Below are 24,653 nucleotides of genomic sequence, written 5' to 3'. Positions count from 1 at the left end.
GAAGTGCTGGGGCCCAGGCCTGACAGCAAGAATCGAACCAATGTTTGGTCGATTTATGTGTCAAGCCAGATTAAAAAGATCAAGGTATCAAAGCCAAGGGTAAAGGACAAACTAGTGTTCAGCTCACTACTTCATGAGGTTTATTCGCTTCCGTGCTGAACAGACTCTGCAGCTGTGGCCTTCAACGGTCAGCACTTATCTCAGCAGTGAACTGGCTCTGTGGCTGTGGACTCACTTTCTGCAGTTTATTTTCTGTATATTATTTGTCTACTTTTTTATTGTTTGCACAATTTAGTTTTTTCACACATTGGATGTTTTAACTATCTTTGTTGCGTGGATTTTTTAAAATGTTTTTTGTGTTTCTTTGTTTTATGGCTGCCTGCAAGAGGATGAATCTCAAGGTTGTATATAGTATACGTACTTAATAAATTACTTTGAACTTTGTATATAGTATACATACTTAGAACTTTGGGGGAGAAGTTTAAAGGTGATGTGAGGGGCAAGTTTTTGTTAAATCCTAGAGAATGGTAAATATCTGGAATAGGTTACCAGGGATGGTAGTCAAATTAGGAAGTTTGGTGGAACTTAACTATTTTAGATTGACACATGAATATGAAGAGAATGGAGAGATATAGATGATACAAAGGAGGAGGACATATAGTATAAATCAGCATCAAGATTGACATAACATTGTGAGCTGAATGGTCTATCCATGTTTATGTTCTAAAAAGTAATAGGTGCCTGGAGCATGTTGTGAGGGGAGGTGTAGAAGCAGGTACAATAGCAATGTTTAAAAGACTGTTTAAGCGTTAAAAACTTCAGGCCATTTCAAACACTGGTGATATACAGTATATTTAATATGCACATGGAGTGATGTTATACCATGAGAGGCGAACAATTTTTTATTCTGCTACAAGGGATTGCCAAAGAGAACCTGGCCTTATACCTATTATTCCCAATATACTGATATCAGCCAATTATGACCCATTTGAGAGACAAACTTCACACTCCATGTCTCTGCTTCACCTCTGCACAGAAATTGTGAAAAAGGATCAATTCATAGTTGACACCTCACACAACATAATAAGATGTACATCTGCACCAGCCAAGCCTACACGTGAATTAAAAAAAATCAGCTTTCTATTGCAGGTAAATCAGAAAGTGTCTATGCAGTTTCTTAAGAATGGCTGAAATACAAACTTACATTTTTGCAACTTCTTTAACCACTTCTCTGCAAGTCATATCTTTCATCTAAAATCAATTGAGAAAAGTAATTTTTATTTCTAGTGAGCAGTTGATAGTCATTGATTTTCAGTACATTCCAAAACAAGTCCAGTTAGGGTGGCATAGCAGTGTAGTGGTTAGCATAAAGTGATTACAGCAACAGGTTCAATTCTGCTGCTGTCTGGAAGGAGTTTGTACATTCTCCCCATTACTGCATGGGTTTCCTCTGGGTGCTCCAGTTTCCTTCTAATATTCCAAAGATGTACAGGTTAGTAGGTTATTTGGTCACATGGGTGTCATTAGGCAGCACGGGCTCGCTGGGCCAACAAGGCCTATTACTGTGCAATATCTCTAAATAAAAAGATAAATAAAAATAATCTTTGTATGAAGCAGTCAAGCGATAATTCAACCCAGACACCAACATACTTCATCCTCCACCTTGAAGCCATATTATTAAGTGTTTCTAATGTGAAATGTTTTGATTTGACTTAAATCTAGTAATAAACCATCAGCTTGCAGAAGGTATACTGACTTGACATACATAAGCAATTTATTACAAATTGACAGAGTATCCTTCAAAAAAAAATCAAATTAGATTTTTCCATAACATACATCCTGATAGCAAAATTGTGTAATTTGATTACTCTCACAGAAGGTTTATCTGTACTTAACTTTTCAAGGATATTGAGGGAACTATCTAAAATTGTTCTTAATTAATATTTTAACACAATTATATATAATTGATGAATGGTAAAACTTTAGTTTTCAAAATTACATATCTAGTACTTGTTGCATGATATTTGCATAACATTGCAAATCCAAGTAATTTAGTAGCAGTATCTCTCCCAATGACGTACTGTATTAAACTTGTGAATTCTGTAATATTTTTAAAAAGAGAATCCAAGAACACTATGTATTATTATTAAAGGTCTAATTGTAGTGGTCTGTTTCTAATGCCTGGAGTCACTGCTTCATAGTTTGACTCTGCCCAATGAACCTGCTGGATCTGAACGGATTGACTTGGTGGCCTTTGCATTGCAAACAGAATCCTGCCATCACCAAATGCCAGTAAAGCTAGGTGTGGAGCTTTGTGAGCTGTAAAAGTTGTGAACTATTTTACTATTTTTAAATATCATTTATAAATAACATTTTCATATTTTAACTATGATACAAACAATTAAAAACCTTAAAATAAAGTAAAACAATTTTAGCAAGTAACTTGCACCCAACTTTGGAATCTAAATCTCAGTTTCAATGGGAATGGAGACCACTAGAGTTTCAAAAGCTGCTTCAGGCCAACCAGGAGGGCTGAGCTTCGTTGACAGATTTAAATGTTCCAAGCCCACCATTAAGTACCAGATTTTCAGACACATGCACAGAAATTTCAGATTTGCTTTAGTTTCAAAGGCTTAATGTGATATCAGTAAAACTGATTCAGCATTCTGATTTGTCATTTTTAAAAAAAAAGAAACAAAGGTCAGATGCAACATAGAAACCAGTCCATCAACCCATTATGTCCACACTAAACAGAAACAACCCATTTACAATAAAACAATTTACAATAATTTACATTTACAATAATCCTACTTTAATTGTTTTTTATATTCTCATTAACTCTCCATCCCCAAGAGTTTACCTCTCACCCAGATAATTTAGTGGCCTATTAACCTACCAACCTGCTCACCTTTGAGATGTGGAAGAAAATCAGAGCACCTAGAAATTCATAGGGTCAAAGGAGAACATACAAACTCCACACAGACAGCACCCAAGGTCAGAACACGAATTGGAGTCTCTGGCTCCACAACGCAACAGATCTAGTAGGTACAGTGTCACATGTTAAAAACATTTTAGATATTCAACAGTATCAGTTCTTCAGTTACTTGTCAGATCAGTCACTCAATAACAAAATCATTACTGTATATGATAGTTTGTTCCTCTACCCTAAGATTATACTCATTCAAAATCTCTGGCATACCTGCAACTTCTCAATTTCTGTTTTTGCTGCTTCTTTTGCTTTTCCAATTGCGCATCCCCAGTAACCCTGTGGAAACAATAAACATTTTAGTTACAACATTTCAGTTTTCATGCACGGTACCTTTTAAAAGGAAATCACAAGGACAAAAGTGTTTATAATTTATAGCACCTTACAATATCTTGAATGTACAGGTTTTAAAGTGCTCCATCAGGTTAATAAATTGTTACACACACACACACACACACACAACATGCTGAAGGAACTCAGCAAGTCAGGCAGCATCCATGGAAATGAACAGTCAATGCTTCGGGCTGAAACCCTTCTTCAGGACTGGAAACGAAGGGGGAAGATGCCACAACATAAAGGTGGGAGAAGGGGAAGAAGGATAGGTATAAGGTGATAGGTGAAGCCTGGTGGACAAGTAAGGTAAATGACTGGAGAGGAAACAATCTGGTAGGAGAGATGGAAGAGCACCAGGAGGGGATAGACAGGTGAGAAGAGGTAAGAAGCCAGAGTGGGGAATAGAAGAAGGGGGGGGGGGAATTTTTTTTTAAACCAGAAGGAGGAATCGATATTCATGCCATCAGGTTGCAAGCTACTGAGACAGAATACAACAGTTGCTCCTCCACCCTGAGGGTGGCCTCTTCGTGGCACAAGAGGAGGCCATGGACCGACATGTTGGAACGTGAAAGGAAAGTTCCGCTTTTGGCAGATGGAGCAGAGGTACTCGACCAAGTGGTCCCTCAACTTCATGGGTTTCACCAATGCAGAAGATACTACATCAGGAACACCGGATACAATAGTCGATCCCAGCAGATTTGCAGCTGAAGTGTTACCTCACCTGGAAGGACTGTCTGGGACCCTGAATCAAGGTGAAAGAGAAAGTGAATGGGAAGATCTAGCACTTTGGCCACTTGCAGGGATAATACATTGCTACTGCCCTTATCAAACTCTGGCTGCACTATTGAACCAGACATCTGCTTGCTCTTTTTGGGCATACAATAATAAACTAAAAGAAAATAATATAGGATAAAGTGCTTCATAAACATAATGGTGTCCCAGAAATGTAATACAGAACAATAAGCTCAAAATGAATCCAGAGATGAATGAAATCAGTATTTAAAAAAAGAGTACTTGGAAATTGAAAAGGGTAGATACATAGATAGTGAATACACAGATATCAATTTCCAAAACTCTATAGATTCTAGAATGGCTCCCATACTTTAGAAACAGTCAATTTTTTTTTTAAAAGGGCATAGAAAACATGGAACTACATGTCAGGAGTTTGCATGTTCTTATAACCTTATGAACTATAGATCAACTTCCCTGAAGATACTAGTGAAAATGCTGAAAGTGATTACAGGGCATACAGGAAATAATAATAGGGTAGGGAAGAGTCAGCATGTATTTATGAAAGGGAAACATATTCAACAAATGGGTGGTATACTAGTGCTACTGCCTCAACTTCAAGAACCCAGGTTCAATCTGCATAGAGTTGGCATATTTTCCCCATGGGCTGCAGCAGGAAACACAGACTGTATTCTGTATACATACGTTGATAATGAAGGTACTTTGAAGTGACAAAACAGAATCAATGGAGTTGAAAATGTGAGAAAGAGTAAGTTGTGAGGGTACCAGGAAAGAGCACTAATGGGATTGCCCTGTTGGAATCTGGCATAGATCTGACGGGTTGAATCCATATTGGTATTTGGATGAAGGAACCAAATGTAATGTATCCAAGTTTGTTGATGATACTAAGCTGAGGCTACTGTAGATTGAGAGAAGGGTGCAGAGGGCTTTAAGAGATTGTGGACAAGCTAAGTAAAAGTGGCGAGCTCATGACAAATGGAATTTAATGCAGAAAAGTGTGAGGTGTCCATTTTGTTTGTAAAATATAAAGAGAGTTTTTAAGTAGCAAAGGATTGAAAAATGCTTGTGTAATGAGGGACCTGGTGTCTTTATATACAAACTGCTGAAGGTTAACTTCCATGTCCCGAAAACAACTAAAAAGCTAATCTGTATGAAGCCCTTTATTGCACAAAATTTTGTAAAGAAGTCTTGCTGCACTTATGGCAGGACTTAAGACCTTTGCTTGGTTGTGAAGAAAGAATAAGCTTGTGATAATGTAAAGAAGGCACACCAGTTAGATCCCCAAGTTGGAATCTGCCTCATCAAGGAGAGATTAAGCAAACTGATCTTGATATTTTCCTTAAAAAGGCTTTCTCAAAATAAAGGTCAGTGTCTCCATAGGACATGTGTCTCATACGACATTCAGCATAGAGATGAGAATCTTCCCCAGATGTTTGTCCTCTTTGGAACTTTTTAACCAAATACACAAAATAAGTATAGTTGGTTTATCTCTTGAAATAGTGGTAAAATAACTACACCAACACCTTAAAAACTGCACCACTAATCAGGATGCACAAGTTCAAATCCCACCAACTAAGGGGTCCAAATTCAAATAAATATGGAACTCAAAAACCTAGTTTCTGTTACAATAATTATGAAACTACTGGATTGTTAACAATCTATTTGGGGTTCACTTGCATCTTTCAAGGATGGAAATTTGCCATCCTTCCCTGGTCTGGCCTATTTCTAACTCCAAATCCACTGGTGTAGTTGACTCTCAACTATCACCTCAGTTCAGAGACACCATACCAAAAGTATACCCAATTTTAGGATGAATTTACACTACAAATTTGATGCTGCTTGTAGTAATGCTAACAAAACCCCCAATGTTCTGAAATGAGTAAGTTTAATTACACCTACTTTAAATGGCAAAATGCAGGTCAATACTGAACATGTTTTAAATCAAAAGGTGCAAGTTGTAGATTGAAGTTCTTAAACATGTCAAATACAGGAAATTTTCAAAAATGCACATGGCTGCTCTATTGGTTGTACATCGCTATGCAAAACTACCATAATATCTACTTGCTTTCCTGGCATTGGTTTATATTGAAAGCTGTACTTTTTTTATATATGCAATTGGAGACACTTACATGGGACACCCCTGAAGGGTCAATCATGTACATCTGAGCACCATCATCCTTGTCATAAGACCCCATAATAAAACTATAAAGAGAAAAACATCTTGGAATAAATTTTGGTCAAAGATTTTCAACTTGATTTAAATGATCTAATTATAGTTGAAGTATTTTTGTACAGTTAAGTATGCATTTCTGTATTTATCAAACATCCCATATTTCAAAACAATATTACAGCTGTTGGCCCATATTCCCCACTCTCCCACACAATGATACAATCAGTGGCTTAAATCAACTATATGAACAGAAGATAAAATTACACTTAATGGAAACATATATTAAAATTACCTGCTTCCAAACGGCCTCACTGCACTATATAACGTGTAAGCGTGGACGTACATTGCTACTCTGTCTGCCAGATGCTTTAAAGAAAGAGTAATCTTTTAATAAAATTGAAGTATAAGATTACAATACAGTGTTCCAAATCAGCCCAAGTACCTAATTCCTGAGGACAGACCTCTCAAACTATTTTCAAATACCCAGTACAATGCACTGATACTCATTTTTGCTTTAAATTAGAATGATTAAACAGTTTTTAGCACTATTTCAGATTTCAATACAATATTTATACTTCAAGATCTGGACTTTATGTCCCATTCCATTCCAGTCTAATTTTCAGAGTATCATTTTGGCGGGAGATGAGAGATATGCAAGTCCAATCTTTTATTTCACAAATGACAAGCAAAATTGTCTTTATAAAATATATATATATATTCTTCATTTCTCAGGCAAATTAGGTACTTAACATAACTAATGCATTTCAAAACTGGAAAACAGTTCAATAACCACTCAGCATTTATGTTTTTGTACCAAAAGTACATGCAAAAATTCTCTATATACTGTTGCAAGAAAAAGATTGTGAAACCTTTGCAATTACCTGGTTTTCTGCATTAACTACTCATAACATGTGGTCTGATCTTCGTCCAAGTCACAATCTGCCCAAACTAATAACACACAAACAATTGTACTTTTCATGTTTGTATTGATCACATTGTTTAATCGTCCACAGTCCAGGCTAGAAAAAGTACATGAACCCTTGTATTTAATAACTGTTTGAACCTCCTTTAACAGCAACAACCTCCACCAAATGTTTCACGCAGCTACTGATCAGACTTACACAATGGTGAGAAGGAATTCCTCCATACAAAACTGTTTCAGCTCATCAATATTTCTGGGATACCTTGTATGAACAGTCATCCTCAAATGCCACAGCACCTCAATTGGGTTAATGTCTGGACTCTGACTTGGCCATTCCAAAACACAAATTTTCTTCTTTTTAAACTATTCTGTTGTTGATTTACTCTTGCGTTTCAGATCATTGTCTCAATGCAACATCCAACTTCTATTAAGCTTCAGGTAACAGACCGCTACCCTGATATTCTCTTGTAAAATGTCTTGATACAATTTTGAATTCATTGCTCCCCTCAATGATTGCAAGCTGTCCAGGCCCTGAGGCAGCAAAGCAGCCCCAAACCTTGATGCTCCTTCCACCAAGCTTCACAGTTGGGATGAAGTTTTTGTGCAGGTGTGCAGTGCCCTTTTTCCTCCAAACATAGCGGTGTGCATTTCTGCCAAAAAGTTCAACTTTTTTCTCATCTGTCCATAGAACATTGTCCCAGAAGCATTGTGGATTATCCAGGTGTGGTCCTTTGCAAACTTGAGACATGAAGCAATGTTTTTTTCTTGGAGACCAGTGGTTTACTCCGTGGTGTCCTTCCATGAACACCATTCTTATTCAGTGTTTTTCTTATGAAAAGAGAGTTTAGCAAGTTCGAAATTTCTGCAGGTCTTTTGCTGTTACCCTTGGGTTCTTTTTCACCTCCTTCAGCATTGCATATTGTGCTCTTGGTGTGATCTTTGCAGGACGCCCACTTCCAGGGAGAGCAGCAACAGTACTAAATTTCCTTCATTTGTAGACAATTTCTCTTATTGTGGACTGATGAACACTTTTCCAACTTCATGCATCTCTACTATTCTTCTTTCAAGGTTCTCTGAAAGTTGTTTTGATCGAGACATGGTGCACATAAATTGACCTTTCTTCAGAAGAGCAGGCTCTATCAGTAACGTGACTGTGTCTTTTTTATAGGGCAGGGCACCTCTACAACCCACACCTCTGATCTCATCTCATTGATTGGAACACCTGTCTCTAAATAGCTTTTGTAGAAGACATTACTCCAGAGGTTCACATACTTTTTTTAAACCTAGACCGTGACTGTTTAAATGCTGTACTTAGTATATTGACAAGAAGTTTGTGTGTTGTTAGTTTAGGCAGATTGTGTTTTTTCTATTATTGTGACTTAGATGGAGATCAGACCACATTTTATGAGTAATTAATGCAGAAAACCAGGTAACTGCAAAGGGTTCACAAATTTTTTTCTCGCAACCATAGCTGTAACAAAGGCACAGGAGATTTTGGTGTTGCTGGAAATTTTCAGCAACGTATACAAGGTTATGGAGGAACTCAGTAACTCAGGCAGCATTTATGCAGGGAAATGAACAGTTGATATTTTGAGCCAAAACTATTTTGATCAGGACTAGTGGAAAGTAAAAACACTTGCTTTGACTTAAAGCACACTTGAGAGAAAACATTGTTTATTCAATACTTATATTTAAGCTTTGTGTGTTAAATTGTGCAGTTCACCTGGGAGAAATTAAGAGCCATGCTAACATTACAAAGTAGATCTCATACCCTCAGTGGAATATCATATCCATAATTGGACCTAAAGTTGGAAGCTTCTTCTCTTGCAATATCAGTAAGAGATCGTGCATCTGCCAGAAGACCTGCTACTGCCTGTTGGATGAAGCAATATTAATAGCATTTAGGGTCCTAGAATCATACAGTACTACAACACAGAAAATAGCTATTCGTCCATCTAATCCATATCAAATTAATTCCACAGTTTCATCATCCCACACCTCGACCATAGCACTCCATACACTCTCCCCATCCATGTATTATCCAAGCATCTCTTAAACATTGCTATTGAACCTGCATCCACCATTTACACTAGCAGCTTGTTCCACACTCACACCATCTTCTGAATGAAGATGTTCCCCCCGAGCTTCCCCTTAAGTATTTCACCTTTCACTCTTAACCTATGATCTCTAAATCCAGTGTCACCCAACTTCAGTAGAAAAAGCCTGCTTGCATTTACCCTATCTAGAGCCATCAATTTTGTATACCTCTATCAAATCTCCCCACATTCCACTGTACTCCAGGAAATTAAATCCTAACCTACTCAACTTTTTCCTATAACTTAGACCCTCAAGTCTCATCAACATCCTTGTGAATTTCCTTTGTACTCTTTCAATCTTATTGAGATTTTTTCTATAAAAAGGTGACTAGAACTGCACACAATACTCCAAATTTGGCCTCACCAACATCTTCTACAACTTTAACATAAAATCTCAATAGTCTGATTTATGAAGGACAATGTGCCAAAAGCTCTCTTTATGACCTTATCTACCTATGAGACCACTTCCAAGTAATTATGCACATGTATACCAAAATCTTTTGTTCTACCACAGATGTCAGTGCCCTTGTGTTTACTATGTCCTACCCTGGTTATCCTCCCAAAATGCAACACCTCACACTTGTCTACATTAAATTCCATCTGGCACTTCTAAGCCCATTTTTCCAGCTAGTCCATTTCCCACTAAAAGCATTGGTACCCTTCCTTGCTATCCACTACACCCCCAATCTTGACGTCATCCATACATTTCACAGAAACATAGAAAACTTACAGCACAATAGAGGCCCTTCGATCCACAAAGCTGTGCCGAACATGTTCTTACCTTAGAAATTACCTAGTGTTACCCATAGCTTCTATTTTCCTGAGCTCCATGTACCTGTCCAAGAGTCTCTTAAAAGACCCCATTGTATCCACCTCCACCACCGTTGCTGGCAGCCCATTCCGCGCACTCACCACTATCTGCGTAAAAAAATTACCCCTGACATCTCCTTTGTGCCCACTTCCAAGCACCTTAGAACTGTGCCCTCTCGTGTTGGCTATTTCAGCCCCGGGAAAAAGCATCTGACTATCCACACGATCAATGCCTCTCATCATCTTATACACCTCTATCAGGTCACCTCTCATCCTCTGTTGCTCCAAGGAAAAAAGGCCGCGTTCACTCAACCTATTCTCTTAAGGCATGCTCCCCAATCCAGGCAACATCCTTGCAAGCATCCTTCCCGTAGTGAGGTGACCAGAACTGAGCACAGTTCTCCAAGTGGGGTCTGACCAGGGTCCTATATAGCTGCAACATTACCTCTCGGCTCCTAAACTCAATCCCACAATTGATGAAGGCCAATACACCATACGCTTTCTTAACCAAAGAGTCAACCTGCGCAGCAGCTTTGCGTGTCCTATGGACTTGGACCCCAAGATCCCTCAGATCCTCCACACTGCCAAGAGTCCTACCATTCATACTATATTCTGTCATCATGTTTGACCCACCAAAATGAACCACCTCACACTTACCTGGGTTGAACTCCATCTGCCACTTCTCAGTCCAGTTTTGCATCCTATCAATGTCCCGCTGTAACCTCTGACAGCTCTCCACACTATCCACAACACCCCCAACCTTTGTGTCATCAAAAAATTTAATAACCCATCTCTCCACTTCCTCATCCAAGTCATTTATAAAAATCACAAAGAGTAGGGGGTCCCAGAACAGATCCCTGAGGCACACCATTGGTCACTGACCTCCATGCAGAATATGACCCGTCTACAACCACTCTTTGCCTTCTGTTGGGCAAGCCAGTTCTGGATCCACAAAGCAATGTCCCCTTTGATCCCATGCCTCCTTACTTTCTCAATAAGCCTTGCATGGGGTACCTTGTCAAATGCCTTGCTGAAATCCATATACACTACATCTACTGCTCTACCTTCATCAATGTGTTTAGTCACATCCTCAAAAAATTCAATCAGGCTCGTAAGGCACGACCAGCCTTTCACAAAGCCATACTGACTATTTCTAATCATATTATGCCTCTGCAAATGTTCATAAATCCTGCCTCTCAGGATCTTCTCCATCAACATACCAACCACTGAAGTAAGACTCACTGGTCTATAATTTCCTGGGCTATCTCTACTCCCTTTCTTGAATAATGGAAGAATATCTGCAACCCTCCAATCCTCCAGAACCTCTCCCGTCCCCACTGATGATGCAAAGATCATTGCCAGAGGCACAGCAGTCTCCTTCCTCACCTCATACAGTAGCCTGGGGTACACCTCATCCAGTCCCGATGACTTATCCAACTTGATGCTTTCCAAAAGCTCCAGCACATCCTCTTTCTTAATATCTACATGCTCAAGCTTTTCAGTCTGCTGTAAGTCATTCCTACAATCACCAAGATCATTTTCTGTAGTGAATACTGAAGCAAAGTACTCATTAGGTATCTCTGCTTTCTCCTTCAGTTCCATACACACTTTTCCACTGTCACACTTGATTGGTCCTATTCTCTCACGTCTTATCCTCTTGCTCTTGTAGAATGCCCTGGGGTTTTCCTTAATCCTGTCTGCCAAGGCCTTCTCATGGCCCCTTCTGGCTCTAATTTCTTTCTTAAACTCCTTCCCTCTAGCCTTATAATCTTATAGATATCTGTCATTACCTAGTTTTTTGAACCTTTCGTAAGCTCTTCTTTTCTTCTTGACTAGATTTACAACAGCCTTTGTACACTATGGTTCCTGTACCCTACCATCCTTTCCGTCTCCTTGGAACGTACCTATGCATAACGCCACGCAAATATCCCATGAACATTTTCCACATTTCTTCCGTACATTTCCCTGAGAACATCTGTTCTCAATTTATGCTTCCAAGTTCCTGCCTGATAGACTCGCATTTCCCCTTACTCCAATTAAACGTTTTCCTAACTTGTCTGTTCCTATCCCTCTCCAATGCTATGGTAAAGGAGATAGAATTGTGATCACTATCTCCAAAATGCTCTCCCATTGAGAGATCTGACACCTGACCAGGTTAATTTTCCAGTACCAGATCAAGTACAGGCTCTCCTCTTGTAAGCTTATCTACATATTGTGTCAAGAAACCTTCCCTGAACACACCTAACAAACTCCATCCCATCAAAACCCCTCGCTCCAGGGAGATGCCAATCAATATTTGGGAAATTAAAATCTCCCACCACGGCAACCCTATTATTATTACATCTTTCCTGTATCTGTCTCCCTATCTACTCCTCGTTGTCCCTGCTACTATTGGGTGGTCTTTAAAAGAAAACACCTAGTGGAGTTACTGACCTCTTCCTGTTCCTAACTTCCACCCACAGACTCTGTAGACGATCCCTCCATGTCTTCCCCTTTTTTGCAGCCATGACACTGTCTCTGATCAACAGTGCCACGCCCCACCTCTTTTACCCCCCCCTCCTGCCCTTTCTGAAACATCTAAAGCCTGGCACATGAAGTAACCATCCCTGTCCCTGAGCCATCCAAGTCTCTGTAATGGCCACAACATCATGGCTCCAAATACTGATCCACGCTCTAAGCTCATCCGCTTTGTTCATAATACTCCTTGCATTAAAATAGACACATCTCAAACCACTGGTCTGAGCGCGTCCCTTCTCTATCACCTACCTATCCTCCCTCTCGCACTGTCTCTAAGCTTTCTCTATTTTTGGAGCCAACTGCCTCTTCCTCCACCTCTTTAGTTTGGTTCCCACCCCCCAGCAATCCTAGTTTAAACTCTCCCTAACAGCCTTAGCAAACCTCCCTGCCAGGATAATGGTCCCCCTGGGATTCAAGTGTAACCTGTCCTTTTTGTACAGGTCACTCTTGCCCCAAAAGAGGTCCCAATGATTCAGAATCTGAATTCATGATCCATTTTGCCACATTACCATCCAAATCATTCAAATAGATGACAACGAAGGACACAGCACTCATACCTGCGGCACACCACTAGTAATAGGCCTCCAGTCAGAGGGGCAACAACTACCATCACTCTCTGCCTTCTCCCGATAATCCAATTTACTCCTTCATCCTGAATACCAAGCCAATGAACCTTCTGGACCAGCCTCCCATTTGGAACTTTGTCAAAGGACTTCCTAAAGTCCATGTCGATAACATCCATTGTCTTTCTTTCACCAACTTCCTGGTAACCTCCTTGAAAAACTCTCCAGTTTGGTTAGATATGATGTACCATGCACAAAGCCATGCTGACTGCCCCTAATCAGTCCCTTCTATACAAATACTTATATATTCTATCCCCAAGAATATTTTCCAATAATTTACCCACTACTGACCAGCCTCTAACTTCCCGATTTATTCTTACAGACTTTCATGAATAACATAATAACATTAGCTATCCTGCAGTCCTCCAGCACCTCACCTTAGCTAAGGATGCTTTAAGTATGCCTGCAGGGGCCGCTGCAGTTTCTGCACAAGATCCAAAGGGATACCCTGTCAAGCCCTGGAGATGTATCCACTCTAATTTGCTTCAAGATATCAAGCACCTAATTTTCTGTAATCCAGACTTCACTGCTGTTTTACTTCAGATTGTCTGTCTCCCAAGTAAATACAAATGCAAGAAGAGCATTTAAGATCTCCCTCATCTCCTTCGGCTCCATCCACAAATGACCACGCTGATCTTCAAGTGGACCAATTCTGTCCCTTGCTATCCTTTTGGTCTTAATACATCTGTAGAAGCCCTTGAGATTCTACTCAACATTCCATTTTTGAAAGTTTTCCCCACTTACCAAGCATTGTTTTGCCAGAAAACAACCTGTTCCAATCCACACCTGCCACAACCTTTCTGTTATCATCAAAATTGGCCATTCTCCAATTTAGGATGTCAACCTGAGACCAGTTTCATCCTTCTCTATGATTATCTTGAAATGACGGAATTCGGAATTATGATTACTAGATTCAAAGTGTTCCTCTACAGACAGAGAACAGGAGATCCAGTATCACCTTCTCTCTAGTTGGCACCTCTACATCTCTACATTTTGATTAAAAAAACTATCCTGAACACATCTGACAAACTCTATCCCATGCAGTTCTTTTACAACATGAGAATCCCAGTCTATGTGGAAAGTTAAAATCACCTAATATCACAATCTTATCTTTTGCAACTGTCTGCAATCTCTACTACAGCCGGCCCTCCTTATCTGCGAGTTCTGCACGCGCGAATTCAACCAATCGCGAATCGAGAAAACCCAGAAGTGCTCCTCCAGAACTTCTTGTTCGAACATGTACAGACTTTTTTTTCTTGTCATTATTCCCTAAACAATGCAGTATAACAACCATTTTACATAGCATTTACATTGTATTAGGCATTATAAGTAATCTAGAGATGATTTAAAGTATACGGGAGGACCTGCGTAGGTTATCGTGGATCGGGATTGAAAAAAAAGCGGAAGTTCTCTTACTAAGTAAGAGAACAGGTATATCCGGTATTATTTAGTGTCAGTTAGTCACACGTTTGTCTTAGTATAGTATATATTTTACCTTTCTATGCATATAAAACACTTATATGTTTCAGCGCTGGGCTCAGGAACGGAAATTCCCGAGTTCGATCCAGTGACAGACCGCTCCCGAGCGCACTCTCCATCCATGCTGGGTTGATGTGAAGGATCAAAAACCCAAAACTCCAAAACCCAATAATTAAACCACTGAGTTGCTTAGTAATAATTGTAGCTTTAATCGGGCAGGGCCTTTCTCACTTTATCCTTTAAAATTGTTCTGATCGTTGACCGACTGTAGTCTAACGCTTTTCAAATGACTGTTGGCGTTTCACCTCTTTCTGATCGCTTTATTATTTCCACTATATTGTAAATCGCGATCGTGATTATTTTCATGAGCAGGAACACTGTGGATTCAGAGCTCCGCCGCCGGGTCCTAATGTCCACCGCACTGAAACAGTTTAAATAAGGTCCGGGGATCCGCTGGGTCCTAAGGTCCACCGCATTTAGACACGTTGAATATGGGACTTGAGCATCCGCGTTTTTTGGTATCCGCGAGGGGTTCCAGAACCAATCCCTCACAGATAAGGAGGGCCGACTGTAATTTGATCCTCTAAATTCCACTGACTATTGCATGGTCTACAATATAATCACATTAACATGATCATCCCTTTGTTATTTCTCAGTTCCCCCCATATAGCTTCAGTAGACAAGGCCTCCAATCTGTCCTTTCTGGGCACTCCCGTGACATTTTCCCTGACTAGTAAATGCCACCCCACCTCCTCTCTATCATATCTAAAACAACAGAACCATGGAACATTGAGCTGCCAGTGCTGGCCCCTCTTGCAATCAAATCTCTCTAATGGCTAAAATATCATAATTCCACATGCTGATCCATGTTCTAAGCCTATTTGCCTTACCTACAATACCCCCTGCATTAAAATAGATGCAACTCCAGCCATGCTTAATCTTTTGGTTCCTGTCTTTGGTGTAGGCTTAACATCTACTTTTCCCACAACCATTCCACTATGTTGCCCATGTTTCATTCCACATTACAAACTAACATAATGTTACCTAATGCCAATCAACAAAAACTCTAGATTGCTTATATGCTAAACTTGTTCAATATGCAATACTGCATTAAAGGACGTTTCATCCAGGTTATATACTGGGAAAACAAAATGTTTTCAGTCTCTAACTATGCATATTGTGCTTTTCCACATAAATTATTTAAAACTAAGCCAATTTACCAATTTTTGTGTCATATCTCATTTTGCGTTGAGTTTCAAACCTCATCCTCACTATCAATGAGGCAATTTATTTTCATCTCCCTAACACTGTTGAGCTCAGATGCAACTGAAACCCTAGTCAGTGCCTCATTTGTGAAAACACTCTTGCCTGGCATGCTTTACTCTATTGTTAACTTGAGGAAATTAAAACATCCACTACAAGTTTTGTTCACACTTCACCATTGAATTTGGCAATTCCTACCAGTCTCCTTTTCATTTCAAAATTCTGAACCTTGCTTTCAAATTTCACCATAGTCTTGCACACCATCCAGCAGTCTGTCATACACGTGCAGCTAACATTAACCTCAATAGTATTCACCATTTTAAAATTCTGGCACTGTTCATAAATATGCTTTTGCCTGTCACTTTAATTCTCCTCTAAAATATATATCGCTTATTCTTCCTTTAATAGTCTTTAAGACCAACCTCATTCAACAGCCATTTGCCCTATTATTTGTTTGTGACTGGTTGGCAATGTTTTGTTCAATAACATTATGAAACATTGGGATATTATTGCAACATTAAAAGTACTATTTTTAAGGAAGTTTTTAAAAAAATCTTACCATTCCTACATGACGATCAATATTAAAAATACGCTTGTTAGCGCCCTGTTCATATAGTTTAGAAAGAATCAGTTTCTCTACTCCAAAGACAACTCCATCTTTACATCTTATCCCAATGGCTGTGCTGTGCAATCAACAAAACAGGACAAAAACAGATTAAAGTATGAGATCACAAATGTGTGTGTGCTCTTTCATTTTAAAAGGAAACATTACTCCTAATTTAACATCAACTCTAATCTATCAACCAAATATTTATAAATTTAACAAGGTGAAAATCAAGACTTTGACAACTTTCATCATATGGAATGAACATAATTAAGTACTTGTATCAAATTTAGCAGACAACAAAGTGGCTTAAAACTTTTGCAGGGATGCAATGATATTAAACTGCCAAAAGATTGAAGTTAATTAGGTATTGAATTCATTCCAAGATTCACATTCTTGGTTAAAATACAGAATTTAATATGCAGCAACAGCATCATTGGTTATGTGGTCTCTCACTTCTCCACAGTTAAATAACAACAGCCACTTGTAAAAAGTAACGCTATTGGAACAATGCTCTAACAAGACATCAACACTCAGAAATAAAATTGAAATTAGCTAACCCTTGGTAAAGCTTATGAAAGTGTTGCTAAATCTCAAGAATTCCTTACCTGCTGTTTTCAACAGCTTTCATTGCATATTCAACCTGGAAAACTCGTCCATCAGGAGAAAACGTTGATGCTGACAAATCATACTGAAAATTAAAAAAAAAACAACTTGTATAGCAAACTATCAAAATGATCTCTTCAGATTCAAGTATTACAAAATGTTTACATAGAATATTAGGACAGAAGCCAACCACATAGGCCACTGAGAATTCCCTTAGATGAACTGTCTCAACTAAAGGCTATATGCTAAGTGCCTCAATTACTTAAATTAGTAGGTGCCACAATTTAACAAATGAATAAAAAAATCATCTCCTTTTTCCCTGGGTTTGGATTTTAACCTCATGGAAATCATCTCATCTATTCAATTAAATATTTTAAGACTTTTCACATCATCCGTCTCTTACTGTAGGAATGAAAAAGTCCCAACATATGCAATCTTTCCCAATAGCTGAATTTTCTCTCATTCACTCTTGCTGCATTTTAAGACTTTATTTGTGCACTTTCTTCCTTGCTTCTACGCCCTGTCTGCACTTAAAGGCATTGCTTGTTCTTCCTACCAAAATCCACCACTTCAAAGTTACTTAACTGCTCAGTTCTAAACTTATTTTATTGAATTACATAACTCTTCCTCAGTAGCCAAGTTTAGTATTGTCTACATATTTTGATATCATTTTTCTGTAAGTTCAACAGTGGTGCCAAGATCATAACGAAATAGTGCTTTTTAAAATCATTCTCCAACATGATTTAATGTTACTGTCCACTTTCTATTTAGGCCAAATTGCTATCCATTCAGCTGTAATCCCAATTTTACATACCTTTATCTGTCAAACCAGGCTTTTTGAAACTCAACTACATGGCAGATACTGATTTATGTTTATTCTGTCATTTCTCCGAAATAATTCCATTAGTTTAAGTATCTCTTTATTATTTGAAATCCATTCAGCCTCCCCCTCTCAACCCCATTGATGTACTTTCGGCTGCGAGTTAAATCTGGTATTCACTCTATATTCAAAAGCATTTTAACAAAATGACATGTAGGTTACTAGTTTATAGTTTCCAACCCTCTTCTTCTAAATAAGAAGCTAACAAACAGAAATAAAAATGCTGTGGTAGTAAAAAAACAAAATAAAACAGGAAACACCAAAAAAAATCAGATCAAACAGCATCTATGGAGAAAGAAATCAAGTGAACATTTCATTGTCAAAGTCCTTTCATTAAAAATCAGCAAACTACCCAGTCCTCTGGAATTATTCTAAAAGGTCATGCTTAAAAATATAAACTAGTGTTTCTAACTCATCCCTAGTTTAAGTATTCATGAATGCATGCCATCAGCCCTTAAGGGTTATCTTTTCAATTTACTGGTTTGTCTATTTTTTTCTACCTTTCTACCCCTTTTTTCAGTCCGCAAAATTATCTTTTAAAAAAAACTGTAGCAATTACTGCACATTTCTTTCACAAGGACTGCTAGTAGACTTTCCTTTTCTCTTTTAGTATTTCTTAGTATGAGGCTATGTACTCTGGTAAGATAGGGACACAGCTGTCCTAGCATGTGAAGTCAGCTCCAATGGACTGGGCGGATGAGATCTACAGTGAGATGCAATGGTCAGGAAGGTGGTTCCGCAGTGCTCCATGGACAGCAAAAGACATGATGAAGCACAGAAGTAGTCATGGTCATCTACTACAACCAAGGAAGACGCCAGGTCATACCACTGAACCCAGACTTTCAAGGTCAAGAGAATGAAACTATCCCAATACAACAGCTTTTCCACTTTTCCCCACATAGGTTCCTTGTCATCATCTGACACGATGAACAACCACCTTAGTTTTAGTTTAGTTTTTTCTTTAAACATTCATTCATGGTAACCCAATATTTAATTTGTTATAGACTTTAGCAAAATGCACTTTACTTGGTCCGTAACTATTCAGATGCCCATCATCTTCGTCTTGTTTCTTTAAGCCTTTCTCCCATTTTATCTTAAGATCTATCCAGTAAGAATAAACCCAATCTCTCCTTATGACTATAGCCTTCCATTTTAGACAAAATCCCAAAAATACTTTTACACACACTATGTTCTTCCTGTAGTGTGGCCACTAAAACGGTGAACATTACATTCACTGTTTGGTGAACAGATTAGTTCAGGTGAAGTGTAGCTACTTCCTTTGCCTCTCAACTCCAAACAGCATAAAATGTGCACCAAATTACTACCAATGGTATAGATCCTTCCTGCAATAGGCAAGAAACAGAATCCACTATTCCTAAAATCGCTTTGGGCAAATGCTAAAATCACTTTCCACTTTTGACAATTTTTGTGCAAGCTCCTGGTATTAAAATTTGGGTCAGAATTAAATTTAGCAGGATCTCTTCCTGAGGTAAATGACCAGATATGGAGGTTCCAATGTGCAGTATCAAAAGAGGCTGCAGAGGGTTGTAGATTCAGCCAACTTTACCATGGGCACAACACTCCTCACCATCGAAGACATCTTCAAAGGTTGCTGCCTCAAGACGATGGCGTTCATCACCATCTGGGTCATGCTCACTTCTCATTATACCATCAGAGGTGAGGAATGGGATCCACATTCAACGTTCTAGAAACAACCTCTTCCCCTCAACCATCAGATTTCTGAATGGTTCATGAACACAAACTCGCTATTCCTTTTTTGCACTATTTATTGTAACTTTCAGTAATTTTCATGTACTGTACTGCTGCAGCTAAATGACAAATTTCATGACATAAGCCAGTGATAATCAACCTGATTCCAAGATACTTAAGTATTTGCATATTATAATTTTCAGACTGTGCCATCAATTTCTATGTTACCTACCAGTTTCCTTTCTTTTCACAGGGACTGAAGGTCATTTGATTCCATTCCAGTTTTATGGGCATAGAAGTAACTGACAAGGCCTACATGGAACACACATCAAAGTTGCTGGTGAACACAGCAGGCCAGGCAGCATCTCTAGGAAGAGGTACAGTCGACATTTCGGGCCGAGACCCTTCGTCAGGACTAACTGAAGGAAGAGCTAGTAAGAGATTTGAAAGTGGGAGAGGGAGGGGGAGATCCAAAATGATGGGAGAAGACAGGAGGGGGAGGGATGGAGCCAAGAGCTGGACAGGTGATTGGCAAAAGGGATATGAGAGGATCATAGGACAGGAGGCCCAGGGAGAAGGAAAAGGCAGAAGGGTGGAAAAAAACCGAGGATGCCTACATGGAATGTGCAGACCCTGCCAAAAATACGGGCAAGTGTCAGTTGGAGAGGATGGATGACTGGGTCAATGGGAGATATTACATTTCTTCACCAGGTTTTCGTGTTCTTAACGAAAAGACTCAAGGTTATCAATGTTCATTTATCATTTGTAATCACTCATGGGCCAAACATTGCTTTAAGTCAGAAAGATATTACATTTCCAAAGAGCCTACAAAAACACCCTCGAAGAGTTTTTTGTCTTCCTAGTGACATCTCACTGTACTGGAGTATCTAATTTAGAAGTCTAGTATCAGTCAGCAGAAGATTTAGCTCACCAACCAGAACTGGCTGAATGGAAATAGAGCTTTCCTCTGTGAAACTCACACAAAATGCTGGAGGAACTCAGCAGGCCAGGCAGTATCTATGGAAAAGTGTACAGTCGACAATTCGGGCCGAGACTCTTCAGCAAGTGTCCCATGAGGGAGCTGACCGAGTTTACAATTTTCTGCCGGTTTCTCTGATCCAGTGCCATGGCCCCTCCATACCAGACAGTGATACAATCAGTTAGAATGCTTTACACAGTACAGTTATAGAAATCTGTGAGTGTCTATGGTTACCTACCAAGTCTCCTCAAACTCCTAATGAAACATGGCTGTTGTCATGCCTTCTTTGTTGCTGCATCAATATGTTGGACCCAGGATAGATCCTCAGAGGTGTTTATCTATTTAATTTAGAGCAGGGGTTCTTAACAGGGGGGTCTGTGGATAGATTCTGGAAGCCCATGAATTTTAATGGAGAAAAATTTTACATCTTTACTTTCACTAACCTCTAACCAAGGGCAGAAGTTTCACATTTTCTGAAAGAAAAAGAAAACCCACTCTTGGAACGGTTTGGAAAAAAAAAGGACTGTATCCATGGGTTGGCTTACCTGGCAGATATTTTTAACCATGGGAAAGAAATAAATCTGTCAATTCAAGGTCGTGAAGTCACCATTATCAATGCTACTGAAAAATTACAATCTTTCTTGTCTAGCTGCCAATATGGAAGCAGAGAGTAGAGGCCAACACTTTGCAAACTTTCAAATGCTGGAGAAGTGCTTTACCAAGATAGAGATGAGAAACAAAATTCGCTGTCAATTTCTTAGAAGCGAGACATCTGTGAACACCTGGAAACACTTTAGAACTATTTCAAAAGTTATTTCCATCTTGATGGCATTAAAGTTCAACCATGGATCCGCAATCCTTTTCTTTCTGATATAAATGTATCGACAACGTTAATCTAGCCAAAGGTGACGTCATTGATTTTAGGACAAAAAAAAACTTCTTGCAGTTTAACTCAAAGAGCCTTCAAAAATTCTGGTGTTCCTTGAGAGAAGTATATCTTCACCTTGTAAATATGACATGTAAGTTGCTTTGTCAAAGATCACCTCACAGTTTATTGCTCTTATTAAACTAATAACTTCACACTGATAAGTCTTTAAAATTTAAATTTTAAACTTGCCTATATTTTAAAATGTAGTCTTGTTATTTAATGTGTAACTAAAGCACATATCTTACTATCACAAATTTTATTTTTTTTAATATTTTGAGAATACGGTGGAGGAGACTTCTATCCTCGTCATATGGGATGCCTTTAAAGCTTATATTAGAGGACAAATCATTTCTTACACTGCAAGTGTTAAGAGAAAAGCTAATAAAGAGAGAATTAATTTAGCCAATCAGCTGAAACAATTAGATGAAGAATATGCTTTGACTTTAGATCCTGTTTTATATAAAAGATGGGTTGAAATTAAAACTAAATATGGTTTTTTAATCAACGTACCCTATTGAAACTCAACTCCTAAAGGATAAAAGTCAATTTTATATTCATGGAGATAAAACAGGTAAATTATTGGCTAACCAAATTAAAACTCCTAGTGCTAAATGACAGATTAAAGAAACTTATAAAGCTAACGGTATTAGGACAACTGATTATTTAGAAATAAATGATACTTTTAGAGAATATTATTCCAAACTTTATAGTTCTGATCTTCTTAAAGATAATACTGTAATGGATAATTTTTTAGACCAAATAAATATCCCTACGCTTTCAGTTGATGACCAAAAACAGCTGGATCAATGTATTTCTCATGAAAAAATAGCCAAGGCTGTACGTTCACTGCATTCAGGGAAAGCTTCAGGTCCTGACAGATTTTCTGGAGAATTTTATATGGCTTTTTCTTCTTTGCTTATACCTCATTTATGTTCAGTTTTTTCAGATTCTTTTAAGTCAGGTAGGTTGCTGCAATCTTTTATGAAGCTTCTATTTCACTTATCCTTAAAAAAAAATAAGAACCCAACTGAATGTTCTTCATACAGACCAATTTCCTTACTTAATGTTGATGCTAAAATTTTATCTAAAGTTCTGGCCCGTAGGATGGAAAATATCTTACCATCTATCATTTCTGATGATCAGACTGGTTTAATTAAAAATCGATATTCTCATTTTAATATTCGTCGACTATTAAATGTTATTTATTCTTCTTCTGAAGGAGATATCGGAGTGTGTGATATCCTTAGACGCTGAGAAAGCTTTTGATCGGGTTGAATGGCATTATTTATTTAAAATCCTAGAAAAATTTAATTTTGGGTCCAACTTTAAATTACTGTATTTATCTCCTTTTGCTCGGGTTCTTACTAATTCTCAGAATTCTAAACCATTTAAACTTCAACGTGGAACCAGACAAGGTTGCACTTTGAGTCCTTTGCTTTTTGACCTGGCTTTAGAACCTTTAGCTATTGCTTTTTGAGAATCTAATGATATCACTGGTATTTAACGGAAGGGCCTATCCACAAAGTTTCACTTTACGCGGATGATATTGCTCTACATTTCTAATGTTGAAACTTCATTACCTTCTGTGCTTTTTTTTTTACTATCTTGTTTTAGTCAATTTTCTGGATGTAAACTGAACCTACACAAGAGTGAACTTTTTCCTTTGAATAATTTGCTATTAACTGATATTAACCTTCCTTTTAAAATTGTAAGAAACCAATTCACTTATTTGGGTGTAATAATTACTAAGAATTATAAATACTTATTTAAAGAAAATTTTCTTACTTTATTAAATTATATAAAAAGAACATTATCAAATTGGTCGCCCCTCTTGTTATCATTGATTGGTCGAATTAATTCTATTAAAATGAATGTTTTACCTAAATTTATATACCTCTTTCAGGCATTACTCATTTTTATTCCTAAATCCTTTTCTGTGGACTCTATTTTATCCTCCTACATATGGAAAAATAAACATTCTCAATTAAATAAAGTCCGTCTCCAGAAAGTTAACAAGAATGGAGGTTTAGCTTTACCAAATTTTAGGTTTTATTACTGGGCAGCTAATATACGGAATCTCATGTTTTGGTTCTTTTTTAAGTGTGTCATACCAGACATTCAGCCATTCTCGTCTGGCATGTGGTGTCAGGGTCACGTTATGAACATTCCTGACACGACCCCTGTATTTTTTTTTACGAGGCCAAGCGGCTAGCTCGACACTCAACCCAGCACGGATGAAAAGCGTGCTCGGGGGTGGCCTGACCTGGATTCAAACTCGGGAACCTTTGCTCCCAAGTCCAGAGCTGATCTCACTGCAGTTATACTATATTAATCACGAGGACTGTCCTAGGGGGGTTTCTTCAGAAGCTAACTCGGTTAATAAATTTTCTATCATCTCCCTTTTGGGATCTTCACTTCTTTTATCCTTAAGTAAGAACTGAAAATGTGGTAGTCAAACATACTTGGAGGATTTGGATACAATTTAGAAACATTTTGGTTTATTGGGATTTTCCCTTTCTAGTCCCAGTTTTAAAAATTTTTTTTTAAGCCTTCTATGGCTGATGTAGTTTTTAAACAATGGGAAAGATTGGGCATTACATGTTTCCGGGATTTGTTTGTGGGAAGAAATCTTTCTTCGTTCGAAAAATTGTCAACTAAATATAATTTACTAAAAACCCTTTTTTTTTGGTACTTACATATTAGGGATTTTCTGCGATCTCATATACGTATTAGATGAAATTCTTAATATGCAATCATTCTATAATAGTTCAATATCCAGTATTTATGATATGTTGTTGGGAATGAGAAATTATTCTTTAGACAAAATTGAAAATCTTTCGGAACAAGACTTACAGCCCTCAATTTCTGAAGAAACTTGGAATGAGATTTTTAAATCGATTAATACTTCATCGTTATGTCCTCGTCATTCCCTCCTACAATTTAAAGTGGTTCATAGGGCTTATATGACCATGGATAAGTTATCTCATTTTTATATGG

General features: G+C 38.2%; 1 protein-coding gene and 1 long non-coding RNA gene across 3 annotated transcripts in view; one reads left to right on the top strand and one right to left on the bottom strand.

The window, feature by feature from the left end:
• Nucleotides 1–24,653, bottom strand: part of psma3 (proteasome 20S subunit alpha 3) — a 36,781-nt gene that overhangs the window by 7,639 nt on the left and 4,489 nt on the right. Inside the window, exons 2-8 of the mRNA XM_063049585.1 lie at nt 17,162–17,244; nt 16,509–16,632; nt 8,933–9,034; nt 6,532–6,605; nt 6,199–6,271; nt 3,200–3,265; nt 1,205–1,251 (exon numbers count right to left, since the gene is read on the bottom strand). Of these exons, the coding sequence (XP_062905655.1) occupies nt 1,205–1,251; nt 3,200–3,265; nt 6,199–6,271; nt 6,532–6,605; nt 8,933–9,034; nt 16,509–16,632; nt 17,162–17,244 (569 nt within the window). The remainder of the gene's footprint in view (nt 1–1,204; nt 1,252–3,199; nt 3,266–6,198; nt 6,272–6,531; nt 6,606–8,932; nt 9,035–16,508; nt 16,633–17,161; nt 17,245–24,653) is intronic.
• The window catches only part of LOC134347247 (uncharacterized), a 67,028-nt gene that overhangs the window by 39,960 nt on the left and 2,415 nt on the right, over nt 1–24,653 (top strand). Inside the window, exon 3 of one of the 2 annotated variants that reach the window (XR_010018113.1) lies at nt 20,003–20,126. This is a non-coding gene — a long non-coding RNA (uncharacterized LOC134347247). Of the gene's footprint in view, nt 1–20,002; nt 20,184–24,653 lie in introns of both variants that reach the window. The other variant, XR_010018116.1, reaches the window with a different exon arrangement.

Source organism: Mobula hypostoma, chromosome 1, assembly GCF_963921235.1.
Source record: "Mobula hypostoma chromosome 1, sMobHyp1.1, whole genome shotgun sequence".
Taxonomy (NCBI): Eukaryota; Metazoa; Chordata; class Chondrichthyes; order Myliobatiformes; family Myliobatidae; genus Mobula; species Mobula hypostoma.
The sequence above is the reverse complement of the archived record's forward strand: the minus strand, read 5'-3'. Positions and strand labels throughout refer to the sequence as shown.